General features: G+C 39.2%; 1 protein-coding gene across 1 annotated transcript in view; it reads right to left on the bottom strand.

Moving 5' to 3' along the window:
- Positions 1-4,727: 4,727 nt before the first annotated feature.
- Positions 4,728-20,901, bottom strand: part of THUMPD2 (THUMP domain containing 2) — a 41,300-nt gene continuing 25,126 nt past the window's right edge. The window contains exons 9-10 of the mRNA XM_011935928.1: positions 10,008-10,116; positions 4,728-5,483 (exon numbers count right to left, since the gene is read on the bottom strand). Coding sequence (XP_011791318.1) covers positions 5,159-5,483; positions 10,008-10,116 — 434 coding nt within the window. The 3' untranslated portion in view covers positions 4,728-5,158. The remainder of the gene's footprint in view (positions 5,484-10,007; positions 10,117-20,901) is intronic.

The following is a 20,901-nucleotide window of genomic DNA, read 5'->3' as shown; positions in this document are numbered from 1 at the left end:
GGTCCAACCTCCCAAAACCATCATGTTGGGGATCAAATTTCAATGTGAGCTTCCAGGAGGACAAACTCAAACCACAGCAGTAGTGTTACATTAAGTCTCAGGGTTGGTCACTGCTGCTGGAAATTAATCAGTAGTGGCAGTAGCCACATCTTGGCGAGAAGTCCTTGTTGGGCCAGTGCATTGTTTCTGTCTCTGCAACCATTGTCTATGGGGCCACTGAGCAAGCACCAGAATGGCTGGGGAAAAGGTAGGGCACTGGGCAGGCAATCTTCCAACTACATATTTAGAACCTCCTACACATTATGGCCTCTTGAGACTATTCCAGTAGGACACACATATTCACCTATATTGGGGTTTAGTATAAGATGTCCATCCACATTCCTCTTCCCAAGACCTTCTTTCATGTCCCTGACCATCCATCTAAACTGACACTCATGAGGATGACATGGTGAGGATCTGCCTCTGAGGCCCTCTCTCCTTCCAGGAAAAGTACATAATGTGGACCACTCCAAGTCCTGCTCCCTGGGAGGATATCCTTTCCCCACTGTCTTTCCCTGAGTGGGGCTGCAATTAAATTCCCACAGGTGCCATTAAAACTTGCAGTCATCTGTAAGCCATATTTGACTTTTTTATCCTTGGTGAACTGCGCACTGGAGATTCCCCATGAGACCACGGCTATGAGGGAAGGGTGAGTGTGGCAGGAGGCACACTGAGAGGAAAAAGCACTGACTGCCCCTGCAGCTCACGAGTGCAGTCAGCCATGTGGAACTCAGTGCTGACATATACCACTCCCATCTAATGAGGATGTGCTGCTGGGTGGGGTCCATGCGACTTTTGGCTTGGTGTGTCATTACTTCAAGATGGGCAGCTTAGGTCACATGGTCACCTAGTCTCCCATGGTCAAGCCCTCAGAAGCAAGTCCCAATAGCAAGTCAAGAGTTATTTCCAAAAGGAGAATAATTACTTGCATAAGAGTTTGGCTTTGCTCCAAAAGCTAAGAGGCTGCAGCTGTGCTTCCTCTACTGGGATTTGCTGCAGGCTCCAGACACCTTCCAGGTCGGCCCCCGTTGCTCTGAGCACCATCAGATCTCCTGGGTCTCTAAGGGCATTTGGGAGCTGCTTACAGTAGGGCTGGTCCAACTGGAGAGCCATCTCTTGCCCAGGCCACAATTAATAGTAAAAGAGTCAGAGCAGCAAATCCAAAGCTTATGTAGTCTGCCTTCAGATGCCAGAGAGTTCCATCAACATCTGTGCCTTTCTCAGTGGTGGCACTAACATCTGCAGCTCCTACAAATATATGGTATCGCCTTTGCCTATTTTGGTCGGAAGGGGAACCTAAGGAGTGTGAAGCAGCCCTTCCAAAAATCTATACCCTTACTCCATGGGTCAGAAAGCCATTATGGGTATTCCGCAACTGCTGAGGGTAGCTATTCCAGCTACAGACTCAGACACTGGGTAAGTTACTGGATGGTTTTTCACTGAGAAAGTTGAAGTAGTTGAAAGAGAACTTCCACAGTCTACCACCACCACATCCGCCCACCTTCCAGCATCTGCTCCCACTTATAATCTGTTCTCTTACAACACGTGTTTCTGTAATGGGCATTACATCGAATATTGCTAAGTAAGGAGATGATGTCACTCTAATGTGGAAACTGGGTTGGTTCATACATGATTTTTTTTCTTTAGCATGTTAAAGCTTTGTGTCACCAGACAGGAGCAGTTGAATGCGAAGGATGCCAATGGAATGAGTTGAACGAACGAGGTGTGGAATAAGGCACTTGTTCTGGTTCACAGGCTTTTTCTGGTTCATCTTGGCTGCAGGTTCTGCCTTGGCCAGGCAGACAGTGCCCGTTGTGTAACTCAGCATCTCCTTACCCTTCTTCATGCCTAAGTCTATCAAGGTGACACTGCCCTTTTCTTGAAAAGGTGAAGTCCTTATTTACTTACACATTTCTTAGAAATAAAATGTCTTAACTGTGCCAATATTTTTACTAAGATTGGTGTTTCTGTTAGTGTTCAGGTTGCAAAACTGGATGTTTGCAGTGGTTTGCCCTAACCAGAATTTGTTTTTTTCATAAATTCTGTTATTTTTAGTGCATAAATTTGAGAATGAAAAAATTTTTAGGAGCATATTTATCACACTATAGCTGAAATGTCTGTATGCTGTCTTCCTACCTGTAATCGTGAACAAATTATCATGTTCCTGTCTAAAGTTAATTCCTCCAATTGTGGACTGCATTTTATCCTCTTATTCAAGAACACTGCTCTAGCACTTATCCCTTTTTTCCTATTTCATCATCTTTTCATCTTTCCTGGAATTCTCTGTAACATAAAAAAAAAGCTACTTCTCCCAACAAATCTTTCTCTTGCTTCCATGTTCCTTACCAATCTACTACTCCTATTTCTTTGCTTACCTGTTCTACAAAACTAGTTGTAAGAACTGTCTATGCTCACTATCTACAGCTCTTTTCCTATTTTCTCTTAGTATAAGATGTCCATCCACATTCCTCTTCCCAAGACCTTCTTTCATGTCCCTGACCATCCATCTAAACTGACACTCATAAGGATGACATGGTGAGGACCTGCCTGGTTTTGCAGTCTGGTTTTGCCCCCCTTCCATTCCACCGAAAGCCCCAGGGTCAAGGTCATGAAGGACCCCCTCACTGCTAAAGCCAATGGTCAATTTTCAGTTATCTTACTTGGTCAGTTAGCAGCATTTATAGGGTTAAATACTCCTCCTCTATACCCTTTGTTCATGTTTTCCAGGCAACCACACTAGGTTTTCTATTTCACTGGTTGTTCCATCTCAGTTTTCTTTGGAGATTCCTCTTCTCCTCCCAACCTCTCAGTATTGGAGGAATTCAGGGCTCAGCCCTGGTCTTTTTCTTCTATTTCCAATCCTCTGGTGATCCGATCCAGTTTCATGCCACCTAAATACTGAAAATCCCCATAATGTATCTCCAGAGCAGACCTTTTTTCTTAAACTGCAGACTCACATATTCAATTGCCTAATCAACATCTCCACTTTGTTTAATGCATATTTCAAAATTAGCAAGTCTAAAACTGTCTAGCAAGCAAGTCTCAACAAGATCTGCTAGTTTGGACTGTCTAGACTAGTCTAAATTAGACTGTCTAGACTAACAAGTCCAAAACAGAACTTCTGATATTTCTCACCAAACCTGCACCCTCTGCAGCCTTTCCTCTCTTAGCTGATGAAAATGCTATTGTTCCAAGTTCTTGGCTAAAAGTCTTCTGTCATTCCTGTCTCCTCTCCATTTATCACACCTCACATCTAACACATCAGCAGATCCTTCTGGTTCTACTTTCAAAATACATCCAGAATCCACGTGCATCCTACCAACACTACTGTTACCATCCCGGGGCAAGCTACCATTTTCTTTTGCCTGAATTACTGCAAAAAACTCCCAACTGATCTCTTTACTTTCACCCTTCTCTTACTACAATCAATTTGTAATATGGCAGCTACAGTATCATTTAAACATAGGTGACATCACCTATTCAAAACTCTTTCAGTGGTTTTGAGTAAAAGCTAAAGCCCTTAAAATAGTCTTCAAGGCCCCATCTGATTTAATATACCACCTCTACTTGCCATTCATTACCTTGTTAACCTAATCTCTCATCCTCTGTCTGCTGTATCCACTAGATGCCAGGAGTATCTCTCTTCTCTCTCAAGTTGTGGTAATCAAAAATGTCTGCAGACGTTACCATATGTGACCAAAAGTCGCCCCTGACTGAGACCCTTGCTTTAACCCAAGGAGTAAGGACTACAGGAATCTTGCTTGTTCTTTGAGTTGTGAAGTTCTACCAAAAGCAGACAGCCCACCCCATAGTGCTTGTATTCCTCAGGTTTTTGGTGTTTCCCAGAGCGTCAGGTAAGCACAGGCATTATGAACTGTTTCACCATCACATGCCATTCACTTTCTGTAACACTAGCTGTATCCTCACTGCCTTTAACCCAACCAGGCCAGATAACGAATAACGAATTCACATTATTGGGGGCCTCTTGCTTGAAACCCCTCAGAGTATCAGTCACCATTATCAGAGTCCCAGCTGTTAACAACACAACGAAATTTACTTAGTTTTAGCACAAATGAAATGCATTCAAGATTAGTAGGTGGCTCTCAGAATTTCCTAGGAAGGCGAGAGAGAGAGAAGCTGAGTGGTGGCTACACAGCCAAGAGCAGTGCTGAAACCTCAGGAGAGGAATGTCCTGGTGAAGACCACTTTGTGCTGCCACTGGGTACAAATGCCATAGCTTGTACATGGGTGCACCTGATACCAGGGGCCCAGGTTTCCACACCCTAGCTGGAAAACAGATTTTATGACTTCTGCTTTGGAGAGGTGATTCACAGGGTGGAAAATTTCCCAAACATAGGAAAGTTGTTCAAATACCACTAAAGCTGCCAATAAGTTGAACAATTGTATCAGACTACTGAAAAAAATTAAACCAGAGCATATATTCTCCTTAACTTACTGTTTCTTTTTCTCAGGTAGTGAACATAAGAAACAAACTGAATTTCTACAAATAAGGGTGAGGTGACAATCTATGAATGCTTTTAGAAAAAAAGCAAATTTCATTTTCCATCATGTTTTGAAGGATACTGGCTTAATTTTAATTCAGTTATTATTCTCACTGTTGGTTTACATAATAAACATATAAAATGTATTGCAAATACAAATTATTTTCATTCCAATGGAGAAGAAAATTACAGGCTCAAAAATCAATTTTAATATCAAAAGAAGTTACATATAAAGGTTTTTACATTTCTGAAAATCTGATAGTTAAATATCCCCAGTCTGGTATTGATTGTGATACACTTAGGTGAACCCCTGAAAACTTTTATTTTGAAACTGAAGTTTTTGCTCAGAAACTGGGCAGAACTTTTCACATTCTGACAGAATATAAAACTTAAGTCTAAAAAATATTTGGTAACTTTTTTGTCAAAAACATTAGGCACTTTAGAATATAAAGCAGAAACTCTTACCAAGTACGTGTACCCAACAGCCACACCTCCTGTCTTTGGGGGAATTTGGTTACCTGGAGCTCTGTGGGTACTATATGAATCCTAGAGACAGCAAACTTCTGCTGTACAGCTAACTTACAAGGGCCTGAACCTCGCTGATGGCAGCAAGCCTGCTATAGTCCAGAAGAGTGCGACTTCTTATATTTACATATGAACGCATCTGTCTTTCCAAGGCTAACTTTGTAGCATTCCACTGGTACCAAGGAGCCAAATGGTGACATTCTGTCTAAGAACTCGTGGTTCCTGGCTTCGAATGAAGTTGACACTGCCTTGGATGCACCAGTTTTTTCTTCAGGATTCAAGCACTTTTTAACTCCAGGTTCATCTGTGTGACTGTCCTTGGAATTGAAAGGGATGCTGCTCCCTTTACAATCTGTAAGGTGCCTGTGGTGATCTTCACTAAGCAACAGTACAATGGTTCCGCCAACATGAAGCACTCTGTGACAAAAAAAAAAATGGTAATTGCTATCTTTCTCCCTTTCTAGACAACAAACAATCCCATTTCATTTAAAATATTTCGTGTTTTTAATTTGAAATTTAATTTTATCCATTTAAATATAAGGATTTTTGATAATTAGGTAGTATCTTCTATAATGTATATTCATTATAGTAATTATGAAATCCCTAGTACAAATCTGCTTTAATTATCTATTTTTACTCCACTTAAAAGGCAAGCCTCAAAGTAATTTGTAGTCACAGTCTAATAAATGATTGTACAAAGGAAAAGGCGAATGACAGAATCTGAAAGACTGCATATATTAAAAGCAGTAGGCTGACAGCAGAAGAAAGTTAACAGGAAAGAGTTAGGACACGAACAAAGAAATGGCAAAGGAAAAATCAGAAAAAGAAGGGCAGATCTTGAAATGTCAGCTTTTTGAGGAGAATGCATTTACTCAATTATCAAAGTCTGTGTAGCACTTAAGTGGAAAAAGTGATGAAAACACTTGCCTGTGTCCCGCACACAGCCCTGGAAGTTGCTAAGAGATCACTGAACATGTCTTTGGAAGAGAGAGGCAACTAAAGGGAGTGAAATGCTACAATCAAGGCAGGCACGAGGGGCTTGGGAACATGAGGTGGGTCCCAAACCCGGGCATGGGAGAAAGGGGAGCATTTCCCAGAGGAAGATACCTGTGCTGTGAGTTAAAAGATAAGCAGGAATGAGCCAGGCAAAGCGACGGCAAGCGGGTGCAGCAAGGGAGGATGCTGGAAGCAGAAAAAGCAGCAAAGATGGGAGGAAGTGGAGAGGAGGCAGCTCTGAAAGCAGCTCAGTGGGTGGGTGAGTCAGAGCGGGTGGGAGGTGGAGGGAGGAGGGGAGTAAGGAGTTCAGCTTGGAATTTGCTGATGTACCTAAGGAACACAGAAGTGTGGATTCCACCAGACAGCTGGATACACAGCCTGGAAGCCTGGAGTAATGGAAAAGACCAGGCCTTGAGGTAAAGATATAGTAAATGGTAGCTAAAGCCATAATGGTGGATGGGATCATCTGGGGTGGCAGTACAGGTTGAGAAGAGAAAATGGGACAAGGAGCAGAGATTTCATGTTTTAAAAGTGACAGAGGAGAAGACCCATGAAATAGACACCCTCAGAGAAAATCTGGACAACAGTGATGTCAAGGAAGCCAAAGAAGTACAGTTTCAAGAAGGAAACAGTTTCAACAGTGTTAAATGCTATAGGGCCGGCATGGTGGCTCATGCTTGTAATCCCAACATTTTGGGAGGCTGAGGCAGGAGGATCACTTGAGCCCAGGAGTTTGAGACCAGTCTGGGCAACATGGCAAAACATGTCTCTACTAAAAAAAAACACAAAAATCAGCGAGGTGTGGTGGCGTGTGCCTGTAGTCCCAGCTACTTGGGAGGCTGGGATGGGAGGACTGCTTGAGCCCAGGGGGGCAGAGGTTGCAGTGAGCTGAGACTGCACCACTGCACTCTGGGCAACAGAGACTCTGTCTTTAAAATAAAATAAAAAATATATAAATACAATAAAATAACAAATGCTATAGGACTAATAGGTGATCAGGATTATGAGAAATCATCAGTGACCCCAGGGACAGCAATCCTAGCTGAAGGCAGGAGCAGATGCTCATCTGCCAGGGTGGAGTGGGACTGGAAAGTGAGGAAGCAGAGGTGTCAAGTATAGACTATTATTTCAAGAAGTTCAGCTGTACAGGAGAAGAAACAGAGTGGCAGCTAAAGGACCAAGAGTTAAGTGGAATCTGCCTCATGCCCAGCAAAAATCTAAGAAGCTTAGGTAGCATTCCCTAGTCTAATCCATCAGCAAAGCTACACAATTCTGTCTCTAAATTGTATCACATATTTGTCTACTTCATTCACAGTTTGCCGGGACCACAGCAACAATCTGGTAGACAGGTCTTGTTTCCATTCTTGTCACCCCTCCCACTCTGTCTTCCATTTCCACACAGAAGACAAATGTAAATTCTCTGCTAACTCCTCAGTTGCTCTCACTGTACTTCAAATACATTCTAACCCCCTCACTCTGGCAACCAAGGTTCCTACACAATCTGACCCTCACCTACCTTTCTGATGTCACAGCCTGCTTTCTTTGCTTACTGACCTCCTTCAGCTGCTCAAACTCACCAAGCTGCTTCTCACCGTAGGACATTTGGACTTGCTGTTCACCCCGCATTTATCACTCATGCTCATCATTCACGTCCCACAGTCAAATATCACTTTCCCAGAGAGGCCTTTCTTGACTACCCAGCTAGGGTAACCACTACTTTTCTCTCACTCTAAAGCAAAACATTTTGTTTTATGTCCATCACAGTACCAGTCATGATTTGATATTATCCAGTTTGTTTACTGATTAACCATCTGTCTTCTCACAATGAATGGGCAGAGACCTTGCCCGTCCTATTCACTGCTGTAATCCGCAGGGCCAAGTACATGGAAGTGCATAGGAGATGCAAAGACTTCCAAACGTGTCTGGGGAAGGGATAAATGAATCGCCTGGAAAGAACCAGATGAGTAGGCAGATGATTTTTAAAAATGAGAAGTGGGCAGAGTGTGATCCTTGGAGGAAGGAACTGAGAGGATAAACCCTCGCAGGAAGAGGGAAACCTCTTCTACTGAGCAAGGAGGAAGTGGATGGGAAAATGAGTACTCCTGAAGACATCAACTGAAATAACTTTTTGGGGCAACAGTTTAGCAATAATGTATCAAAAATATGAAATGTGCATAACCTTTGACCCAGCAATCTCACTTCTAGGAAATTATCCTAAGAAGACATAATAGTAGAAGTGGTAGTAGAATAATAGCGATAATAATGGTGATATAGCTAATATTTATTGAGGATTTAGTATGTGCCAGTCAGTTGGAAATGCTCTGTATTATATATCATTTAACCTTCAGAATTATCTTTCTAAGTATGTTCTATAGCATTGTCATTTTGCAGATGAAACTGTGGTACTGTGGTGCTTGGTCATACAGTTAAGTTTGAAAAACCATGCAAGGATGTTCAAAGAATAGTTTTTTATTAAAATAAAAAATTGAGGATTATCTAAATATTAATCCATAAGCACTGGTTGCATAATGGTACATACATATAATGTGGCAACCACTGAAAATTATAATGTATATAACAACGGATCAGAAAGGAGATTCATGACACTGCTGAGTAGAAAAACAGCAATGTTACAGTATAGTAAGTTAAGGATAATCTTATTTATGTGGAGTAGAAAACATGTATCTTTTTGTACACATATACATTGCAAGATGCCTAGAATTTTCTCTATCTAAAACACATGGCTCATATTTTAAGTTGGTGACCCATTATTTACACAGCAGGCTCTTGACATTTATGTTATCAAATGCCCAGCTAAACAATTTAATATCAACTGAACTCTTATATTCATGTTCATTCATAACTGTATGCATTCTTGGTTCTCTTCTTTACCAATTTAGACGATCAGAAAAATGCATATCCATGCCTCATTGTTTCAACCTCTCAAAGAAATGCTTCCATTGAATTACATTCCCTTACGTCATTAGAAACCATAAGATGAATACTTTCACATTTTCATTTCACAGCTGCTATAGTTTGGACGTTTGTCCCACTCTACCTCATGTTGAAATCTGACCCCCAGTGTTGGAGATGGGGCCTAATGGGAAGTGTCTGGGTTACGTGGGCAGATATCTCATGAATAGAGTAATGCCCTCCCTGTGAGGGGCGATGAGTGAGTTCTTACTCTATTAGTTCTAGGGAAAGCTGGTTGTTAAAAAGAGCCTGGCACCTCCCCCTTCTCCCTCTTGCGTCACGTGATCTCTGCACACTGGGCTTGCCTTCTGACATGAGTGGAAGCAGCCTCAGGCCCTCATCACAAACTGAGCAGATGCTGGCATTGTGCTTCTTTTACAGACTGCAGAATCATGAGCCAAGTAAACCTGTTTTCTTTACAAACTGTCCAGCGTCCAGTACTCCTTCATAGCAACAGAAAATGGACAAAGACAACAATAAATAATAAAGGTGTTGCCCATTCTATGTTATGGAAGGTTCCTTATGTAACAGAATTTTGTTCTGTTGTTTAGTAGCTGAGTGATCATAAGAAAGTTAATCTTTCTGTGCCCCAGATTCTCATCTGTTACATGTGGTGGATTAACACACAGAAGGCAGGTTTTTTTTTTGTTTTTTTTTTTTTTTTTTGGTGAGAGATGGAAGCAAATACATAAAATTTTGCTTCAGACCACTGAAATATAGGTCACTATTTCATACATTCAAATCTCAGTACATAATAGAAAATTAGTATTTTTTCTGAATAAAATTTATAAGATGATATGGATAACATTTATTTCAATTATAAACTTCTGCCTTAAAACCCTTAGAAAATTAAGCTACAGAAACTCTGGGAAATGACTACAAGGCAATCAGACCTTCACTGAAGAGCTATGATGTATTTCGGTTAAATGCCCAGTAGCTAAAAAAATTATGAAAATAAATTCAACAACTTACCTTTCCATTTCTTGTAGAATGCTTTTGATGTCTTTTCCTAACTTAAACTTTTTCCCAAATGGAATGTCAGAAATAATAATATCAACACTTTCTGAAGGCAATGGCAATTCTGAAATACAGAAATCAGAGAATCCTATTACAGTAAGGTCAAATATTTACAACCTAAATAATGAGAAAACTGAAGTACACAGGATTATTTTTGCATAATAAAATTTAGGGTTGCTAATATTGTTTTAAAGTAATTACAAGATCCCAAAATGCTTTCACAATCACTAATGATAAATGATACAGTTATTGTAGTCTGTTCGTCAAAAATTGGTTTTTCAGATACAATAAAATGTAAGTTAAGCAGAATTTTAAATTCACCAGAAAACTCAATTCTCTAAATATACAGCTTGTATAGAAAGCTGCTAGCTCCACTAAGTTGCCTAGAAAAATCTTCTACAAAATTATATTCTACAACTTTCATGTCCTGTTTTAAAACTGTACATTTAGATCTACTTGTTTTTGAGAGAGACGATCCATAGCTATGATTGTATTTTTAAAGGAGAACTTGGAAGGTTAAGAATATCTATTAAGTCCTAAGACTAAAGGCTATATAATCAATAATCAACACAATGATTATCACTAAAAATTATAGTGTCTGATTATTCTGTTTTATTATCTTAATGTTTTCTTCTCAGAAGTTACATTATCAGAAGGTTACAAAGACTCTATCCTAACATCCACATCTTCTGGATGTACTTTCCACTTTTTACTTATTTTACTTCTCATCCATCTCCTAAATTAAGTTAAATACTCATAAGACGGATGTCCCAGTTTTCATTTTGAATAGTACCTAATTTTGCAGAAATGTAATGAAATTTAAATAATCTTCACTAAATTTATATAAAAAGTTTCTGTTGGTAGGAAATTCAATAAAAAATGCTTTGTAATCTGGGAAAGTCTAATGACTACTTGCTAGATCTTACCTAGTTCTAACCCGTATGTGGGGTTAACAGAAGAAGAGTAGATCGTTCAAAAAAAAGTAAGAGGATAATATTCTTTTAAGCTGAGACAGGAATTCCTTTTTTCCAAGTTATGTTTTAACCAATGGTTTTAGGGTGTTGATATAGTACACATCCATTTACAAAATGACTAAAGACATATATGGACAATGAAGGCAACCATCGTTTTCAAATGTTTTATTTATGAGGAAGCATGTAGTAATTTACTTTTGAATTTAATCCCAAGTCTGTCTTTTGCCTTATACTACACAGAAATACAGTACCTACATATGAGTTAGCTGTCCATTATGTCCAGGTTTAGTAACACTAATTTTTTTCTTCTGAGTCTCCATTTTTATTGGGAACTTTGCTGCTCTATATTATATAATACGCTAAACTGCTTTAAATAATTTTAGAAGTTGAATACATAAACTTCATATAGATAGAAGAGAATAATTGAAAAAAAAAATCTCCAGAACTAAGTTGTGTCATCTTCCAATAGAGCATAAAATAAAGCTTTTGTTGATGTGGTTGAGAGCATAAGCTCTGGTGTCAGACAGCTTGCATTTGGCTCTGCTGCTCACGAGCTCTGGGACTTTGGGAAATTACTGCTTCAATTTCTTCATCTGTAAAATGGAATAAGAATATGTACCTCAGCAGTCAATAAAAGAGGTAATATATGGAAGACATGTAACAGGGCCTGGCACAAAGTGAGCACTCAGTAACTGTTAGCTGCTTTGTGGTCATTATTTATAATGTCCCTCTCTGATGTCAATGGGAGATGACAGCCAGGTGGAAACCAGTGCACCATCCTTCAAAAAAGCTTTGCAGAACACAGTATTCCCTTCTCTCTCATTCTTGGGCATCCAAGGTTGAGGTAAGGCAACTACTTCCAGGTGGGCCTCTCTCCTACTCTCCTCTCCTCTAGCAGTGGTTCTCAAAATGTGGTCCCCACGGCAGCAGCATCAGTATCATCTGGAAAGTACAACTTAGTGCGTATTAGAATCAACTGAAAGGTCTTTATAAAACAGATTGTTGTTCCCATGTCCATAGGTGTAGATGCAGATACTCCTAGAACCGTGAGCACCTGACCCATATGACTCAACATACAGTAAAATCTTTTAAATTATTAGATGATCTGAATACTGCTCGTGAACAAAAAATTTGCTTGTAACTAATGAGCTAAGATTCTGAAATAGAAACATAGCTCAAAACAAGTGAAAATCATCTCTTTTTTACATCTCTGCAGGATGATTCAAGAACATGAAAAAAAATTTAGTTTTAAAATACCAGTTGTTTTGAAGAAAAAAAACCTGCCCTATTTTTCCTACTTCCAGGAGAAAAATGGGTAAAAATTCCCTAAAACTCAAGATTATGGCCCCAAGATACTTTCTTCCAAAGGGATTTATGGGCCTTCAAGATGTCTTTTCATGCATATATTTAAACTAAAGACCAGGTTCACTGAGCACTTTTATAAAATTGAGCATATCCTTCTTCCTATTTTTGTTTCTTGTTCTTTCTGCTGTTTATTCTTTCTATTGTCCAGGTTTATAATATATTCATATTCTGTCTCCTAGCAGTAATTCCCATAATTGTTTAAACTTAGTTCTACAGTTAATTTCATCCTTATCACTAATCATTTTGCCTTTATTTTCTCCATTTCTCAGCTGATGAATCTCTTAATCCCTGGTTTAAATACTATTCCCCATAAGGGCTTAGTTGTGAAATGTTGTCTGAACTTTTTCATATTTCAAAATGTTTGGCTTTAAGATGATGTTTTGGTTAGGCATAATATTTTTGGGTCACACTTTGCTTCGGTAACTTTGTAAATAACCACTCTTCTATTGTCAAATGCTCTGTAACATTTTCTTTCCATTGTGGCCAAAATATATTTTGAGGTTTATTGCATTAGATCATGACCTTCTCTTGTTTGGTTGTTGAATTTGTTTTTTTGATGATTACTATTCTTTTTCTCATTTCAGTAAGTACAAGAGGGCGTAAAGCTTTCAATGAAATTTCGATCCGCTGTCTTAAGAAGTCCATAAACATTAGTCTTAAACATGCAAAATGTAGTCTGGCATCTGGATTGGGTCACCATACAATTTACAGACCAAATGAACATTTCTGAGAAGCGAATGCTAGAAATAACTATGCTGTTTTATATGAAAATCCTATGCTGGAAATATTTGAAATATTTACTATCCAATAAACTGGCTTATTATGGTGGCCCTAAAAACATCTGTGCAAAATGAAATTTTTAAGTTTAACAAAAGACTATTTTTTTTGAGAAAAAATAATTTGCCTACAGTGCTAATATCTGAACAAGTTCTGGTAAATGAAGTATACTTTCAGTTCAATTTTTTCATAAGGGAAGGGCAAATATTTCAGCCCTCCAGTTCAGTCCCTCCACTGACAGTGCCTTTGACAAATAGGTTCACAATACAAAACGCAAATTACCTCTATTATTCTTTTAATTGTTTTTTCACAATACAAAACGCAAATTACCTCTATTATTCTTTTAATTGTTTTACCAAATTTAGATGATACAAAGTTAAGGCCTTCACAATTTCATTCCATTCCATTCTAGACTACAAATTTACCCAATTACAATAAGGAAAGTCATCAGGAGATTCTTTCCATATCATATCCAAAGTAAATTTACAGAATTTCATAATTAAGTCTTGTGCATTGTTGAGCTTTCAATAATTTGTTCATTTCTTCCTTTGGGTTTTTAGGAAAAGATGATCAATGTCTTCCTGCTGCCAGCTTTGTTTTTAACAACTGTAATTCACCAAAAAATTCAAACCTAATGTATTTTGACACTTCATTTGTTGAATCCTTTGATTATAGATTTCTAGTATATTCTGAATAAAATGCCATCAAAATTAGGCAACTTTTTTTTGGTAAAGTTTACAGCACTATCCTAGGACACTTTGGCTGATTTACAGAGCAATTCTTTGAACACTTTAAAATCCAACTGATGGACAAGCAAAGAAAAGTGTACTGCTATGCAGAAGTATTGTTTTGCATTCAGTCATCTTCATCACAAATAGTTTGCAGTTCAGCTATTCTGTGTATATTTTAAAAAGAAGGCCGGGTGCAGTGGTTCACGCCTGTAATCCCAGCACTTTGGGAGGCCAAGGCAGGTGGATCATGAGGTCAAGAGATCAAGACCATCCTGGCCAACATGGTGAAACCCTGTCTCTACTAAAAATACAAAAATTAGTTGGGCGTGGTGGCATGCGCCTGTAGTCCCAGCTACTCGGGTGGCTGAGGTGGGAGAATTGCTTGAAGCCAGGAGGTGAAGGTTTCAGTGAGCTGAGATAGCACCACTGTACTCCAGTCTGGCGATAGAGTGAGAGTCCATCTCAGTGGCCAGGTATGGGGTGGCTCACACCTGTAATCTCAGCACTCTGGGAGGCTGAGCTGGGAGGATCAATTAAGACCAACTTGGGCAATACACTGAGACCCCATCTCTATTTTTTAAAAAAAGATCATTAGCCAGGCATGGTGGTAAGCGCTTCCTACAGTTCCAGCTACTTGGGAAGCTGAGATGGGAGGACTGCCTGAGCCCAAGAGTTCGTTCAAGGCTGTAGTAAGCTATAATCAGACCACTGCACTCTAGTGGGTGACAGAGCAAGTCCCTGTCTTAAAAAAAAAACAAAATTCAATTATTTTGACAAATGTCTATTTCAATGGACACTGCAGCCTGTTGGGAGATAATTATGATTTATACAGGTGTAACATTAAATTTCAAGTGCCTTTCTGCTCCATAGGTTTTAGTAAGAATATTAATTTTTAGCATGATGTTGTGGCCCACCACAGTAATGCATAAACACACGGATGGGCAATGCCAAACTGAATTTACAGTAGCATTCACAAAGAAGTTACATCTGACAGAAAAAAACCCTATGAAATTTCTAAGAATTAGGGTAAAAAGGAAACAAAGCTACTACTGGAATTGACTTAACTGATTATCTTTCTAAATCATGTGATGATATTGATACAAAACTGGCAACACTTAACTGTCTGCAAAGATCTTCTGCGAATGAAGCCAGCACACTAACCGTACCAGCTTCATTTTGCTCAGGTACATAACAAAACTCACAATTGAATGTGAGCAAAATAAATTTACAAGAATAGCCATTTGATCTAAAAGGAAAGTCATACTTCACAGAGTGATATTTTAAGTGCATTTTCTTCAGTTGCATGTGATAAATAGTTGGCTTTGGGCCTAGCATTCTTAGAATTACTAAGTTTGTATTTTTTTCCTTCAACTTTTAAGTACCAGGGTATATGTGCAGGGTGCATGAGTTTGCTACAGATCAACCCATCACCTTGGTAATAAGCCCAGCATCCATTAGCTAATCTTCCTAATGCTCTCCCTCCCCTCCGGCCTCCCCCTGACAGACCCCTGTGTGTGTTGTCCCCCACCCATGTGTCCATGTGTTCTCATCGTTCAGCTCCCACTTATAAGTGAGAATATGCAGTGTTTGGTTTTCTGTTTCTGCGTTAGTTTGCTGAGAATAACAGCTTCAAGAGCCATCCATGTCCCTGCAAAGGACAATATTTTGTTCCTTTTTATGTTTACATAGTATTTCATGGTATATATGTACTACATTTTCTTTATCCAGTCTACCATTGATGGGCATTTGAATTGATTCCATGTCTTTGCTATCGTGAATAGTGCTCAAGTGAACATACGTGTGCACGTATCTTTATAACAGAATGATTTATATTCCTTTGGATATATACACTGTAATGGAATTGCTGGGTCAAATGGTATTTCTGCCTCCAGATCTTTGAGGAATCACCACACTGTCTTCCCAATGGTTGAACTCATTTATACTCCCACCAACAGTGTAAAGGCATTCCCTTTTATCCACAACCTCACCACCATCTGTTTCTGGACTTTTTAATAACCGCCATTCTGACTGGCATGACATGGTATCTCATTGTGGTTTTGATTCGTATTTCTCTAATGATCAGTGATGCTGAGCTTTTCTTAGTATGTTAGTTGGCCGCATGAATGTCTTCTTTTGAGAAGTGTCTGCTCATGTCTTTTGCTCACTTTTTAATGGGGTTGCTTTTTTCTTGTAAATTTGTTAGGCCAAGGTGGGTGGAGTGCCTGAGCTCAGGAGTTTGAGACCAGCCTGGGTAACAAGGTGAAACCCTGTCTTTACTAAAAATACAAAAATTAGCTGGGGGTGATGGCGTGTGCCTGTAATCCCAGCTACTTGGGAGGCTGAGGCAGGAGAATTGCTTGAACCTGGGAGGCGGAGGTTACAGTGAGCCGAGATTGCACACTGCACTCCAGCCTGGGTGACAGGGCAAGACTGTCTCAAAAAACAACAACAAAAAATTTGTTTAAGAGCTACTGAGTTTTAAGGTAAATGCTTGATGCCTCTATAAACAGACTTGTTTCATTTGGTCAGTGATATTGCCATGGTCTTCACAGTAGGACTGTAAATATCAACAAATATTGACTCAATTGTATGTTCATCAGCTGTCTTAAGAAATAGAAACTCAACACTTACTTTTTCATTAAAAATGCATTTTTAAAACCTTATTGCTTCTGAGTTTGTTATAAAATGGAAGTGTTACCAAACGAAAGGACTTATACCATATAATAAATGATAAAGCTTTTGCAGCAAGAACATGTGAACTACTCTCTATGTTGAACTTATCCCCTATTTTCTACACATATTTCATATACACCTACCCCATCACTTTCCACATTTCCCTCTGATTTCCCAAATGGGCAGCCTGGCAGCTTCATGAATCTTGCAGTATACAACATGGGCCATAAGACACCTGGCTAGAACACCAAGGCCAAGCCAGCAGAGGCAGGACAGGCAGCAGAGGAGAAAACACACCAGTATGAGAGAAAATGCAAACACCACATTATGGGGTGCTTATGGGTGTCCTGAAAAAAGCATGCCATCTTACTACAAGAATGGAAACACTTGAGAACAAAGCACAACTGTTGCCAATAACCTTGTTATAAATCTACACTTAAGTGATGTGTGACAGGCTACAGAATGCCTAACGGGAAGGAAAGAAAATATTTCCTGTTAGCTATAATTTTGCCATTTTAATTAATCATAAATGTGTTTCTTTTGCTCAAATATGTTTATGTTATAGTTTCTATCTTATACTGAGAATGTATACATATCTGCAGATTTAAAAAAGCCTAATGACTAATTGCTATTTCCTAAGATAACTTATAATATTCATTTGATTCCAAATTTTCATAATGATTAAAACTTAGGAATAAATACATACGATTTCTTCATGTTGAAAGATTGTCTCAAAAAAAAAAAAAAAAGTCACACCATGTCACCTAGGCTGAAGTGCAGCGGCACAATCTAGGGTCAGTTCAAGCGATTCTGCGATTCTTCTGCCTCACCCTCCCGAGTAGGTGGGACTACAGCCACCAAGCCTGGCTAATTTTTTTTTGTTTCTGTATTTTTAGTAGAGACAGGGTTTCACCATGTTGGGCAGGCTGGTCTCAAACTCGTGAGCTCAACTGATCCACCTGCCTCAGTCTTCCAAAGTGTTGGGATTACAGGCATAAAGCCCCTGCACCCGGCTAAGATCATTTCTTTTTATATTAGTTGAGGGTTATAAAACAAAGTGAATGCTTATTAAAAAGGTAGAAAAAATAAAGTCATTAAAGCACACAGAAGCTGAAGACTGTGATTTTGCAGAAATGTAAGTCATAATGGGAATGAATATTACTAACTTCCTAGATATACCAACATATCAATGCTTACAGATGTCTTACTAATTCATGCTGTGTGTTAGAGACTGTACTCTGTGTGTTTACGTAATAAATCCTCATCACAGCTTTATGGAGTGGCATTATAATCTTCATATCACAGATGAGAAAATAAAGAGAGGTCCGGTTTTTCTGCTGAAGGCCACACAGTGGAAAAATGATGGTGGAGCCAGGATTTATACTTGGTGTGACTCTTAAAGTCAGTAAGTGTTCTTAACTCCTACAGTAAAAAGGCATGAGATCCCTTAAGGGATTCGTATATCTCAACACTCTAAATTGTATTTATAATTAGAGCTCTTAATAACCAAATTAATGAAGAAAATAAATGCTTTTATCTAGCCTGAATGTCTACCTCTAAAGTAGGTGCAATAAAGGGCTAATTATTCGTTAAAATTGGCTCCTGTATTAGCAAGACATATAGTTCCTCCTAGACTGAAACTTAAAGAGGTGGTGATGATGAAATAACCTGAAACAGATGTTTTATTCTTTCCTTCAGAAAGTTATCCTAAAAACAATTCACAGAAGAATCATCTACAAATGACGTAATATGAAAAACTTTCTCTCAGTAGTAAAGAAAGGTACATTTAAACAAACCTATCAAATGTGTAGAGTTGAAAAAACTGTAATAAAAATTATCATGTGTGACCTGTTTTAAGGTCCCTTCTCCTCCCTCTGCCTTCCCCTGCTCCTAGAAGTGCATGCTCAACCGCTCAGGCACTGGATCCCATCCTTTCTTAGGGCCTGGATATAGCAGACAAGTGATTCTCCTCTCTCCTCCGTCATGCCAAATTTCTCCTTTTCATTTGATTTTTCTTGTTAGTGAGATCAAACATTCTACATACAAAAAAATTCTAATTTCTATCTTCAAAAAATTCCCTGCTTGATCCTCAATATCCTTTCTTTCAGTTACCGCCCCATTTCTATGCTCTCCTTATTAGCCAAACTGCTCAACAGAAGGCTCTCAACTAGTTGTCTTCAAGTTCTCTCCTCCCATTCTCTCAAGAGCCCCTCCAGGGAAGCTGCCCTTGACTTCTGCAGTCATCAGGCCTCATCGTACTTCAGCACTGAGAAGCAGCTGACACAGCTGATCTATCTTTCTTCCCCGGATTCTTACACTCTTACATCACTGGCTGTTCCTTTACCAGACACTCACCTTCCCGAAGTCCAAGCATCTGAGTACTCCAAGATTCAGTCCCCTTTCCCTTCTCTACTTAAACTCACTCCCTAGATCTCATGAAACTAAATGTTCTCTATACCGGTGATGCTCAACCTCTCCCCTAAACTCCAGATTTGGATACTGAGGTACTAACTTGACATCTTCATTTAGAGTCTAATAATTGTGTGAAATTTAACAGGTCTTAAACTCTAACTTGATCCACCATCCGTCTTCCCCACCATAATGACAACTCCATCCTCTAGCTGCTCAAGCCAGAAAGCCTAGAATGTTCTCTCATACTCCACATCCAATCCGACAACAAATCCTGTTGGCTCTGTCTGCCAAATATATATCTGACCTTCTCTCAACATCTCCTTGAATACCACCTTGGACCAGGCCACTGTCATTTCTTACCTGGATTATAACTAGAGTTGCAACAGTATCCTAACTAGTCTCTTTGTTTCCATCCTTCCCTCACTAAAGTCTAAGAGGAATCCTTTCAAAAACGAAGATTTATGCAGTTACCTGGTGCCACAGAGAACCTTTAAAACACATACACAAACAGTGGAGCACTTCCATTTTTTAAATGAAATCTTATAGAAAATGCCCCCTAAAGTGAAAATACATAAAGTGGAGCTGGGAGTGCAACAGCGGTCCGATGGCAAACTCAGTACTCCCTCCCTCATGCCTACAAGGTGCTTTGGAGAATGTAAAGGGATTGAAAACTCACTGCTCTGGAACAACTTATGAAGCAATTTCAGTTTTCTTAAAGGTTTCAAAGAAATAGCATTCTTAAAGAAATTAGGGATCATGAAAGCCTGCAGTCTAGTCACCCCTTAGTTTGCTCTAGAAACTTGTGTCTCCCGCACAGAGTCCTATTAAAAACCTTAGCAGAACAGTAAACAACTATGAGATCTCAATCAACAAGACAATTTCTTCTTTGGGGATGCTTTACTGTGATTTTATGCAAGTTATCCTAGTATTTTCTTCTGTTGATACTCATCTTTACTACGTTTCCACTACAACAAAATTTTTAAAGTAATATTATATTCCTCCTGATTATAGGTTTGATATTGAGAACTATCTACTACCTATCACTGTCAACAGAATACAATGTTCTTAACTGGGGATTAAATGCACTCATGATTTAAGGGAGAGATATATACTTGGGGAACAGGGAATAAAACAAGGAATAGTTTTTAAAAATAGTCTAAATACCATGGACCTCAGGAAGATATTATTATTATTATTATTATTTTTTGAGATGGAGTCTTGCTCTGTCGCCCAGGCTGGAATATGGTGGCACGATCTCAGCTCACTGCAAGCTCTGCCTCCCAGGTTCATGCTATTCTCCTGCCTCAGCCTCCCAAGTAGCTGGGACTACAGGCGCCCGCCACCACGCCCAGCTAATTTTTTGTATTTTTAGTACAGATGGGGTTTCACCGTGTTAGCCAGGATGGTCTAGATTTCCTGACCTTGTGATTCGCCCACCTTGGCCTCCCAAAGTGCTGGGATTACAGGTGTGAGCCACTGCACCTGGCTGAAAATACTATTTTGATTGGCCTCAGTAGACTTGATTCCTAGTCACGTGTGTCACTGCTGACGACTCTTCATTAAACAGGGGGTAATACTTTCCCTCTACTTCACAGGGTGACCAACTGTCTTGGTTTACTCCAGACTTTGCTCATTTTAGCACTGAAAGTCCTGGTTTAGCAAATTGGGATGGGTAGTTAGCTTACTCCTATGTATCTCAGGGATACTGTCTAATGTGAGACAATAGTATTTCATATAGTTTATTCAAAAGAAATTCAAAGAATTATTACACTGCTTATTTTATGGCTATCTTAATTGATCACTGGTTCTGATATGAGAAATGGTTCAGATGCAATAAATACTTTTTTTTTCTTTTTTTTAACAAACACATTTTAAGTCATGCTTTACATGCTTATTGTTTTGCTTCCCAATTATGAA

The sequence above is a fragment of the Colobus angolensis genome, unplaced genomic scaffold, assembly GCF_000951035.1.
Source record: "Colobus angolensis palliatus isolate OR3802 unplaced genomic scaffold, Cang.pa_1.0 Scaffold15, whole genome shotgun sequence".
Taxonomy (NCBI): Eukaryota; Metazoa; Chordata; class Mammalia; order Primates; family Cercopithecidae; genus Colobus; species Colobus angolensis.
The sequence above is the reverse complement of the archived record's forward strand: the minus strand, read 5'-3'. Positions and strand labels throughout refer to the sequence as shown.